The sequence below is a fragment of the Pipra filicauda genome, unplaced genomic scaffold, assembly GCF_003945595.2.
Source record: "Pipra filicauda isolate LSUMZ 115617 unplaced genomic scaffold, ASM394559v2 scaffold84_size4826128_pilon, whole genome shotgun sequence".
Classification (NCBI taxonomy): domain Eukaryota; kingdom Metazoa; phylum Chordata; class Aves; order Passeriformes; family Pipridae; genus Pipra; species Pipra filicauda.
This window is the reverse complement of record NW_024105031.1, coordinates 4,138,224-4,149,801: the sequence shown is the minus strand read 5'-3', so window position 1 is coordinate 4,149,801 and position 11,578 is coordinate 4,138,224. Positions and strand designations below refer to the sequence as shown.

Sequence of the window (11,578 nt, the reverse complement as noted above, 5' to 3'; positions counted from 1 at the left end):
ATTTGCTCATATAGACCCCTCCATACACCTATGCTTCCTCGTAATTTATTGATAGGGCTTTGTGAGACTTTTATGCTGACAAATATTCTGGAAATTTACTTTTATTGTCGCTCTTACAAATGAAACACATAATTTTCAAAAGAAGTAGTAAATTTATTGTTCCATTCTGCATCAGGAAAGTGTGAATTGCAACTTGTTTGTTTACATAATATGGTATTTTGGTAGCTAGTGCTGCTATTAGTAAAGTTCAGCTATGTCTGAATAAGTGTCTTAGTTGTGACTTTGTGCACACGTAAGAAAAGCCTCTCTTTGGAGATTTCACTGCATTTTACGTACCTTGTATTTTAGAAACTTTTTTTAATTTGCTTGTCTTGAATATTACATTGCAAATCTAACTGTTGCATAGAGTGTGTTGCTTGATCCGTGAGGGGAGGGGAAGGAGAAGAGGAAATCAGGTTCGTAATATGTGCTGTGTCTTTTGTCTTACTTCTCAATTTTCTGTCACTTTCATATGTCATTTCTTCTTTTTCATACTACGATGGTGAAGTTTGGAGACAAACTTAATGCACTGTAAAATAAATTACCTGCAAATATTTATCTTGTCTTATCATCTAAGATTAATGAATGTCTCCATTTTTAAAGTGAAGATATTTAAATGTTTCTCCTTTTCAAGCAAAGAACAAAACGTGCAAAAGAAACTTGCATAATTGACAAGCGAATCATTGAGAAAGAGATGAAGTTAAAACTGATGTATTTTTTAATACCACGTACTGAATATGCTTCAAAAATCCAATCTGGAATTCACCTACATACAAGTACAAGTTTTGTAAATGTTTTTCTAGGAGTAACTAGGAGAGGCATTAATGCCCGAGTCTCCAAAATATTTGCAAGCTACTCCAAGTATTTTGATGTAATTTTTTTCCAGTGTAGTCACTTGTTGGACCCTGCTACATTTTAATAATTGATTACAGACACGGGATGAAATGTTGGCCCCACTGAATCCATGGGAGTTTTCCTATTGACTTCAGTGAAGCCAGGATTTTACCCATGGGTTTACAGCAGCAAAACACAACCAACCTGGTTTTGTACTTCAGCTAAAATAAACCCCAGGACATATTCTCTGTTACAAGAGTGACAGCAAAGCTGTAGCCTTTCTAGAAATGGTTTTGTGCGTCTATATGCTTTTGATTAAACAAATGTTTTTGCACCTGCTGGGGTAAAAGCAATAAAAAGTCAAACTGCTGTTGTTGTTTTGGTATGTGTATCTAATTTTATAATACATACTGCAGTAGTTCATCCTAAATTAAAAAATTGGAAGTTTACTTTTTTTTCCATACACTAGTAATATAATCTCTAAGTCACATGTGAAAGTACCATGTAATTTATATAGTCATGATGTCAGCAGTATATTATGTAAGTTCTTAGTGGCACATGAAGTTTAGTAGTGCCGACTGATTTTTGTTTTACTGAATGTGATTTTTAGTAATTTTCTTCTTGAAAAAAATATTTTTTAGCCCTTGAGTCGCTATGGTTTTATTTTTTCCTGATAGGGCTGCTCTTTACGTGTGTCTAAACCAAATCACACTAACAAGGCATTATTAACTTTCTTTACTGATGTCTGTGTGAAATGCTGGCAGTGCTGCATGGCAGCAAACACTTTACTTCTCCCGCTGTAATATCACAATTACAAACTTTGCAATTACGTGGGAACGGCTGAAGTTATTCCTCGTCATCTCCTTCTCAGCTTTTCGGCTGGAAAATAAGGCAGAAATTTGACTCTCCCTGCACAAAGCCTATCTAAGCAGCCTCTGCAGAGAACTCTAAGAGGGGTTATGAATCCACAAACTGTGGGGAGGCTCCATTACAACCCCTCTGCAGCCCTCACCTGTGGGATAAAAAATGAGACCCTGGCAGCTCACACTATAGAGTACCCGCAGATTCTCATGCAAAATACTTTCTTGCCTCTGTTTTGAGCAGCAAAACCCATGAAGTGAGTCAAAAGAAAGTGTGAATGAGCTATCTTTATAGCACAGAAGAACAACCTTTGTATCTCTGACACTCATGACATCCTCAAGAAGAGAAACAGTAAGAGAGTATGTTAAAAAAAATAAAATTAATTACATTTAAAATATCTGTAAGATCTTTTTGCCACATGGCCCCATGAATTTTATCCATAAATATAGCTGTAATGTTATTCCAGTCAATTCGTAATTAGACATGTGACCAAATGAGACGAATGAGAATTTATATAAGAATTTGTATTTTTCCTTTCTGCTTAAATATGGTTTCTAAATTAGGTTCTCAGAAACATAAAAAGATATCATATCTTTCACCCCTTTTTTCTTACTTCATTCTGTTCCTAAGAGTAAAAAACCAACAACCCATCAACTAAAACCAGAGCACAAAGGATAATCAGAGACCAAAAATCTCTATAAACTTCCATATGTGTCTAACTGGAGTTATACTACTCAATTATTGTTTATCAAGTCAGTTTTCCATCTTATACACTAAACAATGAGAATTCCAAAAAACATAACACTGAAAATGGTAAAATGAATACAAAAGAAGACTTACAGAATCTCCATGGAGGAAAAATAATATGAATAATTTTGTTACCTCATCCCAAAAACTCATGAAATAATGGTGTCTGCGTATGGTGGACACAAACCATTCTTTGAATTGTTGTGAATGTAGAAGGAAATATAAAATCTCTCTTTGTGGTCTCCTGGAACAGAACACATGGCACTCAGATATGAGGAAGAGATCATTCAGGTATCAGGAATCAGAACCTGCTTGGAAAACCATTGGGTACCTGCTTGTTCACAAGAGTGAAGAGTTAAATGGTGTTGTGTGGCAGAGCTGAGAGAACGTGTGAGAGAACATGTGTGCTTCACATAGGCATCAAGAACAAACTTACACTGAGATTGGAGGGAGAGGAAGTTGGTCAAGCACAGTGTGCTTCCTAAGCAGGGATCACTCATGAATAGAGCAAGAGAAATGATGAAAAAAGAGGAGAGACAACCCTCTGTCTTGTAGTTCTGGGCCTTGAGTGCATTCTGGCTGTTCTCACCAGGTTAAGGAGGCCAGCACACATGTTTCTGCATGAATGAGCTTCCATCTGGGTCTTATCTGTGGGAAGGGCTGTGCTTCTCCATTTTCCTATTTTTTTCATATGGCTCAAGCACAACCCATGGCCTCTCTTAAGTTTACTAAGAGTAAGGGGAAATATGCAATAAAACTGATTTTGGGTAACTTAAGAGTGAAATGTCATCATTTTAAGAATTACTTAAAGCTCAGATGCACCAAATCAACACATGTCAAATATTGGTTAAAAGCCTGCAGCTCTAGAGTGAGCCTCCTTCCACCAGCTAGCTCTGTTGCTTCTCAGTAGTACACTTTGGTTTTGTCCTACAGACATTCAGCAATTTAGTTCAGACAGGGGAGTTTGGTGTTAAGTGATTTGATACTTCACAGGCGGCCTTCCAGGAAATGGAAAAAATGGCAACGTTTCTGGGCTGTGGCTTCTGCAGCACAGATGAGGCGAAACACAGAGAGCTCCTGCTCATCCAACTTCAAGTCACTTTGCAGATAAACTCAGTCAAAGAGAACATGAATCCCCTATTAGATCCATTTTCAGTGCACAAATAATCTGTAGGACTGCCACAGTTTAGGACATCATTCAGAAATTGGAGAGAACTAAGATTTCAGTTTGCTGTTGTAAAAACTAGGAGGTAAAATTAGACATCTCTATTTCCAGAAAGTATAGAACTGTGGCAATTAGTACTGTTGTTGGACTAAATATGCTCCCATGTAAATCCATGATAGATGGATACTACAGATGGATGTAAAAGCCTTCTCTTGCAAAACATTTTTTTACTTTGCAAAAAAGCTCTTACTGAGACCTGTATCCCTCTATTTTATGTCCTGCTTAAGACGCGAATGTCATTAAGAAAAGGTGAGACTGTCAGATGACTGGGTGAGGAGATGTACATAGAGCAAAGAAATGCAGATATGACTTGCTTGGTATCCCACAGGACTGTTTCATATCCCTATGATGACTTCCTTTCCTCTCCAGCCCATTTGAGAAATGATACAGTTGAACAGGAACATGGCTTACCACTTATATTTCAGCTTATAGATGTGTTTTTTTAATGTTTAATACTATTTAACTTCTGGTTAACTCTACTTACTCTCCAGTTTCTGTCTCAGCTTTAAGACTAATCTGGTACTTCCTAGTGAGCTCCTGAAACCATGGAGAATACTTGGTTCCCTTTGCTCATATCTTGTTCAGTGTGTTACTAAAATAAGGAGAGATCTGAACAAAGATGTAATAATTAAGAAATGGAGCGTTTCGTAAAAACACTAAAATTACATTGGTTCAGGATATCACTGGGATTATTACACATTGAATAGCAAAATTTTTATCCCCTTTTAAAATACATTTTACTATCACCATGGATTAAAGTGTATGTTAAGATCTAGAAATCAATTTTCCCCCTTACCATTTTATTTCTAAGTCTTCCCTTCTGTGTGACTAGTATAGATCTTTGCTGAAGAGAAAAGAGCGCTGAATTACTTTTTTTTAAACTTTTTTTGTGGGTAGTTTCACATGATAAATGGGGAGATCTGAAGTTTTAGTAGCATGTAAGAAGGTGAATAAATTACTGTTCGATTAGACTAAAAGATATTGCTGAAAAGTACTTGTAACGAGATAATTGCAAGTGCCAAAGCTGAGAGTAACACTCAACATTGGCAGCAGCTTAGTTAAACATGTGGTAATGATGTTAGAGGAAGAATGGGTATGTAAAATATTCAACTGTACCAGCAGTAATTATTAATTTTATGTGACAGCAATAGTGGCTTGCTGAGACTGATATTTGACATACAAAACTCCTATAATTATTTTAATATCTTTACTTCCCAATGATTTTAATGGTATGACAAAGATTTTAGGTGTTTGCTGAAACAGCACTACTGTCGTTTACTATCAGTCAAACAAAATGTCATTCTAACTCATTTCACTTCAAATGTCGGAGTAGTTTTCATACCGATTAAACTACTGCTGTCAGGAGTATGATCTTCTTTTGAGGTTTTATACTTACAGAATAAAAACTGACAAAGAAATACCTGGAAAACATTTTTTAGAATATATAATACAGAAAAGTATTTAAGTAGGGATTTTGCCATCAGAAGAAAGCAGCTGTATAAAAGTTTAAGTATAAAAATAGAAAAGCAGCATATGACTTTCTACCTTTCAATTAGTTTATGAAAAAACAGGTAGTACCTTGTAGTTGATTGCTCAGTACTTTTCATTATAACTTTCTTCAATCGCCTAAAAACATTGCCAAGTTTTGAACCATTCAGGATGGAGTTTTCCATGCCAGGTACCTGCCCTAGGCAGGATTATTTTGAAAGGCTGCTTCCAAAATTCAATCATTCCAGAAGCAATATTCCAGAAAAAGGAAGTTTCTTTGCCTGACATTAACCCATAACTCACAAGTTAGTATTTGTTTGGTTTTTCTGTTGGGAACATATAGCGCTTTTGCAGCAGGAACCTGAAGTTCTGCAGAATGATCATTTTGCCGTTCGAGGAGGTGCCTTTGATTAGCCTCTAAGATTTGTTCGAATTTGTCCCCCAGATAGAGCATGTTCTCAAGTTACAACTTGTCAGCTGAGCTGCGGTAACTGACTCTGCATACATTCCACATTTGCCAAGTAGAATATGCTAATTCAAACCACCTTTATAGGAATTCATATTAAAGAGTTGTTCTTCACAGTGACAACACACAAGCAGACATCAGCTTAACCTGAAAGCAGCAACTTTGCAGACAGAGGAGCTTCTCTTGTCCTATCATCATCCCACAGTTTAAATCAAGAAAAAACTTGGAAATTATGTTTTCTCAATGTCTCTTCGCTGCTCAGCGTCCTCAGGCCAGAGGCATGGACACATTTTCTTCTCTGTGAACTGCTTAACCATCAGGCACTGAAATGAGCGTAGAACAAAACAAAGCTGCATCTCATTGCTCCTTCTCACATCCCCATTCAGAGATCAGAGTGGTTGCCTTAAGACAGAAAGAAGGTTGGTAAAAGGCAAGAGAAAAATGGAAATAGAGAAGTAAAGAGCTGGAAGAGGGAGGAAAGCAACAGGGTCTGAGGGTGGCAAGAGAAGCAGAAGCTGGGCATAGGGGAAAGCAATGATATGTTACACGTGTTGCAGCAGATTTCAGCCTCAGAGGAACCATTGACACTATTCGATACTCATTCTACCCCCAGGACTACAGCTCATTTCAAGAGTCAATAGTCTCTCCTTGGGACCTGAGACTCATTTCAGAAATCCAGAATCTCTTTGCTCTTCTGTCAATGAAAACCAAGGTAACCACCTATCAAGCATTTGTCACCACCCTCCCAGGGGAGACACACACAAACTGCTGCCTCAAGCAGCCTCTTTAAGTGGTAGAGACTTGTCCAGACATGTACGTGGCAAGTAAAGTTACTGATCTGAATAAAGTGGCAGTTCTTTTCATCTTGATTTTAGGATTCTTCTTTTTTTTTTTTTTTTTTGCACAACACCCTGGACAGGGCAGAAGGATGGGCAGAAGGTTCAATTCAGGAGCTGTAAACAAAATTTATTAACCTACAGTGAACACCCAAAGTGAGGCCACTTGTTTTTTCACTATAGTCTGTGTACAAGTCAGACAGGGTCTACAATATCATTCATACGAAAGCATCACCACTAAGCAGAAAAACTGTAGCAAATACTTCACTTAGCATTTTATTTCCTTCTGTCAAATTTGACATAACTGAGTCTTACTACACAGGTAGCTGGGGCATTTGGGTGCTGTTATCCTCGACTAGCATCTGAATTCTCCATTGCCACTTATATTTTGGTCTCATTGAGAAACCTGGAGAAAAAACCCTGCTGTGATCCTAGAAAACCCATCAATCAGCCACAGTCCCAGCTGCATCTCTGTGAGAAGTGTGAGAATATAAATTGTATGAGAAAATCTCAATGAGAGATGCAGAGCTGCTTCCCACATTTAAATCTTTTTTCATGGCCTTAAAAACTGCTGTGTTTGTGTACGCTAAAACCTTTCCTATGAGACAGAAGTAACTGCAATTATTAATTTAGTCATCTGTGTAGTTTATAATTTCAGGACATTTAGAGGTAAGGCAGTTTGCACTCAGTGTGCAGTTTCCAAGGAAATACCTGACAAAATGAAGGTTTATGGTGACAGCAGCATTGAGCTTTATCCTAAGTAGTTAAATGAGTTCAAAACCTATCGTCAGTCACTGATAGGATCCGCTTCTCCATGCTTAAATCCTGCATAAAGTGCCAGTGAATTGTTAAAAGCTGAGGATGATTATTAGACAACCTAATATAAGCCTGCAAAAGAATGGTATTATTGAGAGTAAAGTGCTGTATTATTGCCATTTGTAAAGTAGTTCCTGATTTTGGCAGTACATGTTCAATTACGCTCTCCTCTGTTAATGGAGGATATCAGACAAAAACCAAACCAAGCAACATGTTGCGGATTCTAAGACCCTTGGAACACTGAGGTTTCCTCATGAGATATCCCAGGCTTAGGTGCTAAAACACTGCATCAGAATTAAGTCATACCTCCTGGCATGAATCGACTGCTAAATACAGTCGGTTGTCACGTGTATCTTTGATACGAACACCTCCTGCATAATTGCGGTGTGGACAGCCAGGTGCCAAAGGAGCCTCCAGACCCAGGTGCTAGAGGCACTGCTGAGGAGCATTAGGCTGAGAGTAAGGGAGTATTCTTAAAACAAGAAAATCCAGAAAAGGAGGCACTGAAGAAGTTACAGAGTGGAATAATAACTTTGTCACCGGTAATCGTCCCAGACAACGGCACAGGCACACTGCCAATTCGATGCAGAATGTTTAAGAGCTGAAGAAGCAGTGAGACGTTAATTCTATAATTTAAGATTCTTTATGACTGCGCTACCCCAGAGCCCCTGCGTCCGCCCCGGCACCGAGACCCGCCAGGCGGACACGCGTGGACCGGGCACACCTGAGCAGGTGGACAGCGGCGCACATCCGCAAGGCTGAAGCTTTGGAAAGAGCTTTCCCTCCTTCTCGGACACTGTGCTACTTACTAGACATTTCCTAGATAAAAAACCCAACCAAGCAAAAAAGCCGAAAGAGTTCGGGGCTGCACGAGTCGAGTCCCGGCTAAGCGCGGGCCTCTCCCGCCGCTGCCGCTCGGCGGAGGCTCCGCGCCTGTGGGAGCTCGGCATGGCCGGGGATCGGGATCCGGCTCCCCCTGGCTGCCCGCTGCCCGGCCCGGCTGCGCCCCTTCCTTTCCGGGCGTCGGTGCCAGACCCCGCGACCGCGGCTGCCCGGGGGGCGGGACGCGGTTTCCAGGCTGACTCACGCCCGCCCCGCCCCGCCCCGCGCCCGGCGGGGCGGGACCGCCCGAGGCCGCGCCCCCGCCCCACGCTCCTGGTCGCCCCTCTCCCCCCCCCGCCCGGCACGGACCGCAATGATTTAGAAGTTCAGGAATCCCACGTGACGTCACGGAGGGTGATGTAATGCTTCTCTAAATAGAACGTATTGTAACCGTCCCTCAGTCCAACGTGGTTCCTCCGGCCGCGCTGCCGGTCCCGTCCCCGCCGCGCCGGGCGGTAAGTTCCTAAAAATACAGGGCTACCCCGGGAAGGCGCCCGGCGCGGCGCGCGGCGCACCCCGCAGTGCACTCCGCATGGAGCGGAGCGGAGCAGCAGTGCCGGGGTGCGCGGCTGGGGAAGGGGCAGCCTGCGGCTGCAGGGGCTCTTCCCTCCGCCACCGCATCTGCTTCGGAGGCAGCAGCGCCAGTCCCCGCCGCGCCGCTGCCGGCAGCGGGGATCCCGCCGCCCCCCCGTCCCCGCCGTGCTCGGGGAGAGGGGACGTGAGCGACTCTCGAGTCCCGCGGAGGGTCGGGCAGAGCAAGGCAGGGCGGCGGGGGACGGGAGCGCAGGGTCGCCGAGCCGCGGGTTAGCCGGACTCCCCTCCCACACTTCGGGGAGTTTGGGAAGTCGGCGTGTTGCTTCCCGGGATGGGCTGGGGTGGGATGCGGCGGCTGCCGCGGGGCGCAGGCAACACCCCGCTGCGTGCTGCCCCGAGCGGAGCGGGCGGGTGGCAGCTCCCGTTGGAGGGGCCGCGGAGCCCCCGCGCCCGCGGCGGGACGGACGGCTCCGGACGGCTCCGGACGGCTCCAGCCCCCGCGTGTCCCGGCGGCACCCGGCGGTGACAGCTCGGCGCGCACTGCCCCGCCGTCCCCTTTCCCCGCAGTCCCCAAACTTCTGGACAAGTTTCGCGGTGGCGCCCGGGATCCCCAGAGGGCCGGGACCCGCCGTCGGTGGCCGCGGAGCGGTGCGCGGGGCGGTGCGCGGCCGCCTTCCCCGTGAGACATCCCGGGTGCCGGGCTGCTGCCGGCCCTTACGTCATGCTGCGGGCCGGTGCGGGGCTGATGCTCCTTTTCTGATGCCGTCGGGTGCGGGGCAAGGAGGAGTGCTGACAAGGTCCCCTCTCTGCAGTCTCGGTCACCCTTCTCAGCCCCTCTGCTCCACTCATCATCCCCCTCCCCAGCTCCACGTCCCCGCGCCACTGTCCTCTCTTACAGGGGTCTCTCTTCCCCCAGCGAAGTTTTCAGGACGATAAGAGCTACAGGAGTGTAAAGGGAATACTTGCTAAACTCTGCCTCCTCTATTATTTATGTCCAAGCATGGTGAGTGATCCTTCATCTCCAGGGCTCAATATTAGCTCTGCAATGGGAAAGAGAGAGGTTGTTTCAGAGATGGGGGTAGGAATAAAGGAAAATGAAATGTCCATATGTTGTTTGGTTTTTGTTCTTTTTTTTTTTTTTTTTAAATCCAGAATGATGTGGGAAGTGACTTAAGCAGCAAGATTAGAAGATTTCCATATATTATCAGTAAGAAACAGTGCTTAGCTAGAAGAAATTGAAGCTAGAATAGAAGCATAATAGTTACTAGGAAGCATCTTTTTTGGGCTTTCCTTGAGAATGTGCAGTTTTCGGAGGGATACTCACCCACTGGTGTGCACTAGGCTTCCCCTGTCTGGCCGTTTGGACAAGTAACAGTGGTGTCAGAAAACTTTCTTGTAAGACACTGTCATGCAGACATAATCTAGAAACTGGACTAAAAGAAAATTGAGAGGTGGAAGGTGAGAGCTGAATGAAAAACATAGCATAATTTGTGGGGATTTTGCTGAAGGAGTTATGCTTCCATAAATGTGTGGTTTATTTTCAGTATTAAAAGTGTACAGTGGTGAAAATCCTTGCTCGGTAGTTTGCAACTTTCATGTAGTGAATGAGATTGTTGCTATCAAAAGCTCAAAATTCTTTATAAAAAATGGCTAAAATCCTTATTTGTGACTCCTTAATCCTAAAGGGAGCTGTACAGGTCACAAAGCACTAGGGAAAAGCGTGATTAATGATCAGTGATTAGTGATAAGTGATTAGTGGTTTTATTCAAACTGTTACCTCTGACCAGAAGCACACATCAGAGGATTAACAGGCTCTTTAGATAAATGCTCATTAGTGGAAGGGGGAAAGCAAAGATAATAGGCATGCACACAGGGACAACTTTCTAGGAAAATCATTCCTGTCTCTGGTATAATAAGCTCTATTAGCAGAAAGGCTCTTTAATTTAAAAGTTGCTTTTATCTTGTAAATCAAAGATGGATGTAGAAGTTTGCTGCGCTATTATAGCCTAAATTTTCCCATATCCACTAGATGTGGATTATCTCGGTAGCGATATTTTATTAAAAAAACCCGCCACAATTGAATCTGTAAGAAACTGAACATTCCCAAGTGCTAAAGCCCTGCATCCCTGAGGCATCTGCTCCTAACAGGCAGAGCAGCTAACTAGATGGCGCAGTCCTGATCTCTGTGAATATTTACTCCTGGGTTATGAACTTAGCAAGTAGCAGCTTGCTAGGTGTCCTTCAACACTTACAACAAAGTTGATTCTGTGCTGGGTTGGAGGCTAGAAAGTGCTATGAGTTTGTAGTCACATTTTCCATGTCAGTTAATCTAGGGAGTTAAAGGCTATTGGAAAAATTAGTCTCATTTACTGAAAGAAATGGTGAGAGAAAGAAGAGAATGAGAGAAGGGCAAATAGCTACAGCTTGGGACATAACTCTTGATTGAACTGTTTTTTACTGCTTAGATGAAGTACAGCTCTGATAGCCTTAATTAATGAAGCCTAAAAGCTCTCGGGAGTTTTTCCCCCATCTATCTCTGGCAAAATGAGAGTTTTTTTTTAAAAAAAAGTCACTAAAAAGAAAAAAACAGTTGGTGTGGTGGTTGAACAAAACAACTTGGACTTGACTGTACCCTACAGATTTTGGTAAGGAGCCTGTTTTTATGATAACTAAGCAGGGATTTCTCATTACGCTTTATCATGCATGTATTGTGAAGAACTGGTATCTACTGCTGTTGATAGACTTGGGGATGTTTCCTCTGTCACGTTAGTTTACATGGGATTTATTTTTGGTTTCATCTGTGGAGATCATCAAAGTTTCAAAACTTTAAATGAAACACTTGAGTGTAAC

At 42.8% G+C, this 11,578-nt stretch overlaps 1 protein-coding gene across 7 annotated transcripts in view; it reads left to right on the top strand.

The window, feature by feature from the left end:
- Positions 1-8,589: 8,589 nt before the first annotated feature.
- CREB5 (cAMP responsive element binding protein 5) overlaps positions 8,590-11,578 on the top strand; it is a 248,726-nt gene continuing 245,737 nt past the window's right edge. For 2 of the 7 annotated variants that reach the window (XM_027723788.2, XM_039390640.1), the window contains exons 1-2: positions 8,590-8,649; positions 9,645-9,731. In XM_027723788.2, the coding sequence (XP_027579589.1) occupies positions 9,719-9,731 (13 nt within the window). In that variant the 5' untranslated portion in view covers positions 8,590-8,649; positions 9,645-9,718. Of the gene's footprint in view, positions 8,650-9,609; positions 9,732-9,900; positions 9,936-11,578 lie in introns of those variants that run through there. The other 5 variants (XM_039390641.1, XM_039390643.1, XM_027723796.2 and 2 more) reach the window with 5 other exon arrangements.